Source organism: Aptenodytes forsteri, unplaced genomic scaffold (genome assembly GCF_000699145.1).
Source record: "Aptenodytes forsteri isolate BGI_AS27 unplaced genomic scaffold, ASM69914v1 Scaffold145, whole genome shotgun sequence".
NCBI lineage: Eukaryota > Metazoa > Chordata > Aves > Sphenisciformes > Spheniscidae > Aptenodytes > Aptenodytes forsteri.
Genome location: NW_008795122.1, coordinates 94208 through 104417, shown reverse-complemented (window position 1 = coordinate 104417; position 10210 = coordinate 94208). Strand labels below are relative to the sequence as shown.

The 10210-nt window shown below is 39.5% G+C and overlaps 1 protein-coding gene across 2 annotated transcripts; it reads left to right on the top strand.

Annotated features, from left to right (window-relative positions):
• Positions 1-3054: 3054 nt before the first annotated feature.
• MSTN (myostatin) lies at positions 3055-9868 on the top strand. Of its 2 annotated transcripts, none has more exons than XM_009277117.2 (3): positions 3055-3485; positions 5787-6028; positions 8410-9868. In XM_009277117.2, the coding sequence occupies exons 1-3, from the start codon at positions 3113-3115 to the stop codon at positions 8788-8790; spliced, it is 996 nt and encodes a 331-aa protein (XP_009275392.1). In that variant the 5' UTR covers positions 3055-3112; the 3' UTR covers positions 8791-9868. The 2 variants fall into 2 exon arrangements, with proteins under 2 accessions (XP_009275392.1, XP_009275391.1); XM_009277116.2 differs by having other exon boundaries at positions 5655-6028.
• The last annotated feature ends 342 nt before the right edge of the window (positions 9869-10210 follow it).

Genomic DNA, 10210 nt, shown 5'->3' with positions numbered 1-10210 from the left:
CTTCCCAATTCTTGCAGTCTTGTAGAAAAGAAACAGATGGCAACAACAAAAGATGAAGACAAAGGTATTCTACTAACAGCCTAGAGTTATTCAGAGTACGCGGATACGAAGTACATTTTGTGAGGGAAATACTGGAAAAATATTGCTCTTGGTTGTGCAGCTGCTGGCGAATTCTGGGGCACTTTTGTCATCCTTGGTCAGCAGTCCCTATGCCACCGCTCTAGCTGCTATTGCTGCCTCCTACTTCTAAATAGCGAGCAGAGGCATGGTGCTCAGTAGGATCCGTTTGCCACCACGTGTCACCTTGGTGGCTGAGAGCAAGCTCAGCTCTTGCTCAGAGCTCACTGGGGTTTCAGGTGTACAAGAGAGGACTTTGGTCCTGCAGTCATAAAGAAATGCTAAAGGGGCCCTTTTTTGCAGATCAATGGAATTGTTGCAGAAGAGTGGAAAAAATAAATTGAAGTTCTGCATGCTTATGGCGAGCTACAGTCAGAGCGGGAAGACCCTGAAAGAGAAGGAGCAGGCCGGGTACCAGTGTGGTCACTGAGCACCGGGCAAGCTGCTGCAGAGCACATTCAAAGAGGAGTCACGGTGCCGGAGGCATTGCTTTGCTGAACCCTTCTTTTGTCCCCTCTCTAACACGAGTGGCTTACAGCCACGGTCTGCCAGAGCATTTAATTACTCTGATATTAATGACTGCATCATTATTTCCACCTGTTAATTGATGGATCATTGTTCTCTTTAAAACTTTCTAGTGTGAAACCTGGTACCTGTCAAGGCTTCCACTTGGGGGTAGATTCCTTTTTATACCCAACTGGTTACATCATTCTGATTTAAAATAAAAAATAATAAAAAATAGTTTTATTATGACATTCACTGTCATAATAGTAAACAAACACAAACCCCAACCTAAATCCTCCAAAAAATTCACTAACAGGGTCAGTGCTTTTCAAAAAGATTCTTACTGTGACTCATCCTATGCATCTTCCAGAAAAATATATTTCCAGCACTTGAAACGCACTAAGAGTCTGTTTAAAATATAATATAGGCACGGCAGGCAGTCTCCACTGCAAACTCAGATCTATCCTGACTTCTAGTTCCAGGGAACCACAAGCCCATTTATGTTACCACATATTGAGAGCAGCTGCACCGGTATCTTGTGTAAAAAGCAAATGCTCAGGAGCTGAGAAGTCAAACTGCTTGCTTTAAACATGGATTTTGGCTGAAATCAGAATACCAGGTCTGACCCTAAAGCCATAGGCCTGGAATGTGCGAGCGTGATACGTCTATCGCTTGCATCAACTTTACACCAGGGTAGGACAATCAATTTCAATTGAACGCTCATGATTTACGTCACTGGTCATGAGCTGAATATTAGGCTCAGTTCTGTGCTATGCAGTGAATTTGCATGCCCTGGAGAGGCGATACAAAATAATATGAATGACCAGGCAGAAAAAAGATCTTTGAAAGTTCTGTCCCACATCTTTCTATATACGAACACTTTTCCTACATGAACATATGAACTCTGTTTGCCACATTTTTAGGTGTACTCAGAATGGAAAAAGAAGAGAAATTCAGTGAGAAACTGACAATTCAGTCCTAACTTAGGCAAACTTTGGCATATTGCATGAAATTCTAGGATTTCTGTTGGCTGTAATATACAGATTCCAAATATACAAATATGCACAAGATATACAAATTCCAGGATCTCTGCCTGCTGTAATGTACAGCCTATACTGAACAGTAACCCCCCAACCCCCCCACCTCCCCAACTAAGTGTGAACTCCTTAATTCTTGCTAACAGCACATCAAATGTGAATGACGTTGCTGTAAGATTTTTATAAGCCATAACCTGTAAGTATAAAATCGCGTCTAGATGTATCTCTCTCATGCAGAAAGCATATTAAAACTGTAATGTATATAGAGAACTTATAAATATTTGAGTAGAAAGCAAAGGAAAGTACAGAAAGGTATCACTTAAATTGGCAAAACAGAGAGACATTTTGAACAGAAATAAAAGATGACATGGAAAAAGAAGATATACTGACAGAGATTTAAATGTTTTAAATCCTTTAATACTTTCACTACTAATGGAAAAAGCAAGCTTTATTAAAAGAAGATATACTGAAAGTAGAGATTTAAATGTTTTAAATCCTTTAATACTTTCACTACTAATGGAAAAAGCAAGCTTTATTATTTTTGTATAATATCAGAGTGAGTAGCTAAAGATATTCCTTAAAAATACCTTTGCTACTAAAGATCTCTCAATATTTAATTTACTGCCCAGGATTCTGCTGACCTAGTGATAGTATGAAGAGGGGACAGACTCATTTTTTCATAACTGACAGTTAATTCAGTAAAGGATTTGTTCTGTTGATTTTGATATATACTAAAGGGACAAACAGAGAGGATATGCATTTACAGAGAGTCATATATGCACAAAATCTTTATTACTGCATTAGCTAGTACCTCGCAGGAAAACCCATTAAGGTTTTCTGAAATATGAACTGCTCAATATATTTTAGTTGTTGAACAACGTAACTTAACAACGTAAGTTTAAAGTATTTTTTCCCTGCCTGCTAACAGTAATCCCCTGAGATCTTCTTTTAAATAGCACAAACTTTCAAGTCAAAAAAACTGGTGGAAGCCTAAAGCAAGTTTAGAGAGAGAGGTCTGTCTTGATTCATAGTACAAGTACATGGTCAGTATATATTTAAGAATGACAGTGCTGTCTTTCAGTACTGCTGCCCACAATACTTGGAAATATATCCTTTCAGTATGCGAAGACATATCCTCTAAGAAGCGCCCAGATAAATCAGTTCACCCTTGGCTGTAACTAAACGCTGTCTAGTGACTTGTGATCGACAGGGCTTTACCCTCTGACAGCCAGATTCATTGTTGGGACAGCAACCAATCGTCGGGTTTGACGACATGAGCCTAATCAAAGTTGGAGTATAAAAAGCCCCCTTGGAATATATAAGGTACACCAGTGTGGCAAGCTGTCTCTCAGATTGCATTTGCTTTCACGGATCTGTTTAGTACTAAACCCCCCCCCCCAAGGGGGGGGGGGGGGGAGAAAAAAAGGGAAAAAAGCTGCACTGAATGTGAGATCATGCAAAAGCTAGCGATCTATGTTTATATTTACCTGTTCATGCTGATTTCAGTTGATCCAGTGGCTCTTGATGATGGTAGTCACCCCACAGAGAACGCCGAAAAAGATGGACTGTGCAATGCTTGTACGTGGAGACAGAATACAAAATCTTCCAGAATAGAAGCCATAAAAATTCAAATCCTCAGCAAACTGCGTCTGGAACAAGCTCCTAACATTAGCAGGGATGTTATTAAACAACTTTTACCCAAAGCTCCTCCACTACAGGAACTGATTGATCAGTATGACGTCCAGAGAGACGACAGTAGCGATGGCTCTTTGGAAGACGATGACTATCATGCCACCACCGAAACGATTATCACAATGCCTACGGAGTGTAAGTAACCCTGCTGCTTTCGCCTCCCACCGCTCCTCCGAGAGAGTTGTCTCCCTGCTGTAGAGCCACGCAACTCCTCCTTGGGCTCTCCCAACAGGCTGCTGGCTGAAGTCTGCTAGAGGGAGGGAGGAGAGCATTATTTCTAAAGAATTTGAGCCAGGTTCAGATGACCGTGTTGCGATCCTTTGTTTTACTGTTCAGTTTTCGGCTCCTTATAACATGTATGCCCTGTAGCACTTAGGATTTGCCCATTGCCTTAGAAAGCAAAGGGAGATCTGCAGTTTAGTTGACTTCGTTATCTGCAGTACTCAGGGCATTTCCTATCACAAATACAAAGTACAAGTGCAGATAACGAGATAACTATATTTTTCTGAGGGAGGTTTCACTGGCTAGTATTTTTAGGAGCAATAGAAATCAGCAGAAATGCAGCTTAGAGCACTAGACCTACCTAACTGCAACGTGTTATGGCAAGTGCAAGCACAGAGTTAAATTCTTGCTTCTTTGCTGATCCCATAAACTAGCACCACCCACCTCCGAGTTAAAACTATATATTTAAAGCAAATATGTGTGTAACAGATTTAAATGTTAAAACGTCCGTGCTATAGCAATCAGCTCCAGTAGTCGTGCCAAGGAAGAATGAAGGCATTTACTGAATGAGCAGATTCTGAGTTATCTTCTGAGTGCTAAACATCTGCTATGGCTCCTATCAAGTATCTTTTGCATGGCTAATACTATAGTATCTTATGTTCTTCATCAGCTAAAGTATTTGGCTATGGCAGCTGTTTTTTTAAATAACACTTACGAATATGATGTCAAAAAGGAAAAAGATGACAGGACATACAAGGCATGTTAGCAGTTACAGATATCGTTACAATACACATACTAGAATAATACCAGCTGCTCCAGCCAGCTAAAAACGTATGCATCGATGAAAAAGGAACTTTATCTGTAAAATTTTTCAACTTACTAATTAATAAGATATGCACTTAATAGCAATATATTACTGCAGCCTTATCGCAAAGTTGAGCTCTGCCAGCAGTTTTATTCCAGCCTATTATGTCCAAGGCTTTAAAACTACTTTTAATTAAACTGTTATATAATTACAATGACTGAAGAAAAGTCATTGTACTTCATTGATCTGAGTTCATTTCCTACTTTTTATAAAAAGCCCTTGAACTACTTTAAATGCACTAAAGAGACAGGTATCTTAAGTGGTGAGATTTATGAATGTCAAAGCCCTGCACCATTTAAGATTAGTATTACCCATTTTATCCTGGCACGGAAAGATACTGCCATGACTAGGTATGACAGCTGCATCGTAGGCTACAGGAAGGAGGAACGCTGCCCTGTACGTGACTTGCCTATAATATTGTTCAAAGGAAAACAAAATGATCCTTAGATTAATACTCTTAATTATTTGTTTTGCCATTGAGAAAAGAAATTAAAGCGTTCATGTAGTTTGCCCATGGCTGCCTCTGCACGATGTGTAGCACACTAAGGCTATTTAGTAAATCAGAACTAGCTGGATCACCACATACACGTTGAGTCAGCTTATGCAAAGTTGCTCTTCTGCATGCTTTATGAAGGTCCTCGGGAGATGACTAGCAGAAGCGAGTTGACAGTAGTCACTGTGAAGTGGAATAGGCTGTGCCCTCTCTCCAGGTAGTTTTTGTTTGGGAAAGAGGCTTTTTTGCAGCTGTACAGGTCAGCCCACAGCACTGGTACCACTGGTCAGAGCCCTGAGCACGCCGAGGACCGCAAAGGTCCTCCGCAGCGTGCATCTTCTCGTGACTGCCCATCATTTCCGAGTTTCAGCCTGAGCACACCTCCGCTGTGCTTAGCCTAGGGAGCACAAGGCACCAACTAGAATTATTTAGAAAATGATTAGCCAAACCTCATTTTAGCCTGTTTACAAAACAATCATCGGTTCCTTGTCACATGATGTTACTTTTAGGTGATAGCATAATGATTTTGTTGACATTCATTAAATTGCTGTAGAGCATAAACCACAGAAAATGAATTAAGTTAAATCCACTTTGTTACTGATACTGTTTATAATATATTGTAAGACTTCCTACATGGTCTGGAAAAAAAAAAACAAACGGGTTTATATATGCATATTTCTTTCTGTTCCCTGTTCAGTAATCTGTTCTTTCCATTCATTTATAGCTGATTTTCTTGTACAAATGGAGGGAAAACCAAAATGTTGCTTCTTTAAGTTTAGCTCTAAAATACAATATAACAAAGTAGTAAAGGCACAATTGTGGATATACTTGAGGCAAGTCCAAAAACCTACAACAGTGTTTGTGCAGATCCTGAGACTTATTAAACCCATGAAAGACGGTACAAGATATACTGGAATTCGATCTTTGAAACTTGACATGAACCCAGGCACTGGTATTTGGCAGAGTATTGATGTGAAGACAGTGTTGCAAAATTGGCTCAAACAGCCTGAATCCAATTTAGGCATCGAAATAAAAGCTTTTGATGAGAATGGACGAGATCTTGCTGTAACTTTCCCAGGACCAGGTGAAGATGGATTGGTAAGTTTATTTAGAAAAATCCAATTTAAATATCTTGCATTTTATTGGAAAGCATTTAAGTTGTGTTTTAAGGATAAAATGGAAGCATTGTTTAGGGAATGGAAGATACAAGTTCTGTATAGCCAATTCTTTTGTTGTTTGCTCTCTGATCGTGTCAAAATCAACAGCATTCCTGTGCCTCCATTTCCCTATTTGAAAGATTGAGACAAATTGCAGTACTTCAGTAAGATGTTGAGAGGCATTAACTTGAAAATGTTTTGGTAATTGTTGATGGATGGTACTATCAAAAGTAACATTGTTTTCAAATTTGAGAGCAAATACTGTTTAATGAGCAGTAAAGCTAAAAAGAATAGCGGTTGGATTATTTCATTGATAGGAAAGCTGCCTCCGATAGTGCCGAGGAAGTTTTTTGCATTCAAACTGTGAGGGAGTTTCTCCCTATTCTCTATGCATATATTTTCTATTAACAACCGCAAGAATTATCTATGTTTATGAATGTGAGAACAGATCTTCTTCATAATGTTGTGTACCTTTCAGTGTGTGATAGAGTGCATCATTCCACCTATTAGAAATGCTTGAATAGAGAAATTCTGCTTGATACAATAAATGGGTCATAATGATAGGAAAGAGCATAAAACGACTATCTGGTTTCTTTTTGTAAGTATAGATGAACAAACTAAATCTGAAGTGTACCAGTTAAATGACAGCATTTTCCTCGTTATTTGTTTCTGCAAATCACTAATCCTCTACAACCTATAAAAAATCGTGAACCTATCGCAGCTGAAGCAATCACAACCAAGAAATCCCTCCTTCTGAATAAAGTATAAAGAATATTATTTTACTTTTACTTCTACGCAGTGGATCAATCTGTTTATCATAGAATCATTTAGGTTGGAAAAGACCTGTACGATCATCAAGTCCAACTGTATTTATGTAGCTATGTAACGTTTAACTTCATAGCAGCATAATGCAGTTAAAAGAACTTAAAGGAAAAATGCTGTGATATCTTAACTGTAGATCCAGTACGGATGTGGATCTCCCATACTTGAAACAGGCCAGCTGGATATCATGATAAGGAACGTCCCCACCACCTCCACCCATTCAAATACCCAACGCTGTGTTTTCACACATGTGGATAACCCATGGTTATCATCATCTGTAAAAACAAACCGATTCAGCAGCAGGGCAGGGTTAGATGCACGGCTGATAACAGGAGAGGAAATTTCTCTTCCCTCCGGCTCCTCTCCGGCAGCTCCCAGTATGGGGACGCTCCTCTCACCAAGCCCCTCCCCATATCATTTACCTTTGGGAGGAGCGTCTCCAGCAGCTGGACAACTTGCAGCTGTAAAGGCGGGTATCTTGGAAGGGACAATTCACGTAACAAAGTTAGCTGGGCTGTTATTTACTCCTAAGGAACCGTCTTTCTTCATGGGACAGCCCGGTCAGTGCCAAACTGACACATGGGGCTGAAATCAGTGCGTGGAAGGGAGGAAACTTTGGGAACTTTTTCAAACTCGTGATTGTGAAGGTTGCAATTTCTTTCTATTCTCAGTTGGTGACTGTGGAAACACACCTTCGGTAGGAAGCATGTGGCTCAGAGATCTGCCAAAAGTACATTCCTGGCCACAAGGCTCTTTCAGGAGTCAAAATATTAGCTGCTCCTCCAAATTCAGTATGGCAAATTCAGCCCTCTGGCAGAGGGGAAAGCTGTGAAGTACGAGTAACCAGTACCGGCAGGTGAAACACTCATTTCTACTGCCATTGCAGTCATTCAAGAACGATAGCGATTATGGAGTAATTTTTCTCCTCCTCGGTCTGGAGCCTGATGTCAAGCCTTCCTTGACATCCAGAAAGCCTGAACTGAATACGACTTTAATAGAGGGAATTTCAGAAGGACTCACAAAAGGGACACCAACATCAGTCTGTCCTGCCTTTGACAAGTTTTTGGAGTTCCTTGTTTCCTTTTGGGAGTTCTTCCATAGAAAAAAAAGTAGCTCTTATTATGGGGTTTAAAACAAACAAACAAAACCCACATCAAAAGTAAAAATCCAGTATCCTCCAAATTTCTGAAACCTTTTAGCAGTTAACAGAAATGATGCTAGCACTGAGATGATGGTGATTTCAGGAAGAGACACTCAGAAATTAAAGCTCTTTATAGAGAAACAGCAGGGCAATGCTGGTCCTCAGCATGAAAAAGAGGAATAATCCTTAAGCAGGGATCAACTGTAGCAGATATTTGCAGGAGGACCAAGTGTTGTTTGCAAACGTTATTTGAGGATATTAATTTGATATATCTGTCTGAGATATAATCTATTTACGTGTTTTTCCTGAACTTAGGCTTACCTCAGTAATGCTTCCGATTCCTTCTCCTCTCCTCACAGAACCCATTTTTAGAGGTCAGAGTTACAGACACACCGAAACGGTCCCGCAGAGATTTCGGCCTCGACTGCGACGAGCACTCGACAGAATCCCGATGTTGTCGCTACCCGCTGACAGTGGATTTTGAAGCTTTCGGATGGGACTGGATTATCGCACCTAAAAGATACAAAGCCAATTACTGCTCCGGAGAATGCGAATTTGTATTTTTACAAAAATACCCGCACACTCACCTCGTACACCAAGCAAACCCCAGAGGTTCGGCAGGCCCTTGCTGCACGCCCACCAAGATGTCCCCCATAAACATGCTGTACTTCAACGGGAAAGAACAAATAATATACGGCAAGATACCGGCCATGGTTGTAGATCGCTGCGGGTGCTCATGAGATCGTCGTCAGATCCACCGCTTCATAAATTGTGGAAGCTACCAAAAAAAGAGTTATACCCCCTCACCAGTCTTTGAAACTGTGAAGTTACGTACGCTAGGCATTGCCGACATCCTACATGCTGTATGGTAGGCTATCGTACAGATTTAGTGCAGCACCAGCTACAGAATGTGAACTAAAGGACGATATAGTTACCTAACAGCTGGCTTTGAGCCAGTGAAAAAGAAAAGCTACAATCAAAATCACCGGATTTAACACATGAAGTTCTTACATTGCGAGGGAATCAATATTCAGTCATTCAGACGCAAATTTACATGCAGGTTTCAATACACGTTGGTAACCAAAAGCAAGCTCCTTCTCACCTGAGGACAGAAGGAGCGGGCTTTTAAGTCCATTTCTTCACAGCTTCACTTAATATTGTATTTACAGGAAAATATATACTGGTAACATATACACCACTACACAATACCACCAGAATCATCCTTAAACACTTGAATATATAGTGCAGAATTGTGAAATGTATCAGATGAAATGCCACATAAATGGACAAATCCTGAAATTAGGGATGGCATAGTGTATTTAGCGTGTTTCCATTCCTTTTTCTCATTAGTATGTTAGTAATCGATGGCAATGGTGCTACGTAAGCAGGCTGAGTAAATAGAGAGAGAGAGAGTTATCTACGTGAAAGAATTTAGAATAATAACGAATTTGCCCTATCCTCAGGTACACTATTCAACATTCGCAAGAAATAGATATTTTTTAAATGAAAGGGAATAGTTTTCTAGACGTAGTAGAACAAAAGGCAGCAGAGAAGTCTAACATTCAAATCGTAATCCCACATTATAACCTGCCTTTGCAACATTACCGTTTGCACTATGATAAACCAATGCAAATAGTTGGTTGCTACAGATATTGTTTAAAAAACCACTTTGATATAACTGACTTGTGTAATATGTATGCATCAATATTTTGTAAATAAATGTTTATTTTTTAATCACTGTTGGTATATGTTCATCGCAAGAAAAGAATGACTTTAACCTGTACTTTAGTTTAATAAACAAAAACCAATATTCTCCCCATAATATAATTTCCTGGATTTTAACACAAATAATATGTAGGAACAATGCAACAAAGTAAACCATATGTTGAGAATTATACTACATTTTATATGTTTTTTACATTGCTATGAGCCATCTGTGATAAATGATGGGTGTTGACATGTTTATAAGGTTCTTTGAGTTACTGTTTTTATGGTCATTTTGATCCACAACTGAATTTCCATACTTTGAATGTTATGTCCATAAATAATGATGATACCACAAAAGATTGCTATTAAATGCATTTTATTATATTTAAAAGTTTGCAGCAAAGTATTATCTTATTTGACTAAACATAGTACATGGATTTCCACACAAATTCT

What these genes read in the sequence shown, in the direction of transcription:
- MSTN (XM_009277116.2), top strand. Translation starts at nt 3,113, where the DNA reads ATGCAAAAGCTAGCGATCTATGTTTATATTTACCTGTTCATGCTGATT. An exon ending in TATCACAATGCCTACGGAGT is followed by an intron (nt 3,486 to 5,654) that starts GTAAGTAACCCT and finishes ATTCATTTATAG; the next exon opens with CTGATTTTCTTGTACAAATG. An exon ending in GACCAGGTGAAGATGGATTG is followed by an intron (nt 6,029 to 8,409) that starts GTAAGTTTATTT and finishes CTCTCCTCACAG; the next exon opens with AACCCATTTTTAGAGGTCAG.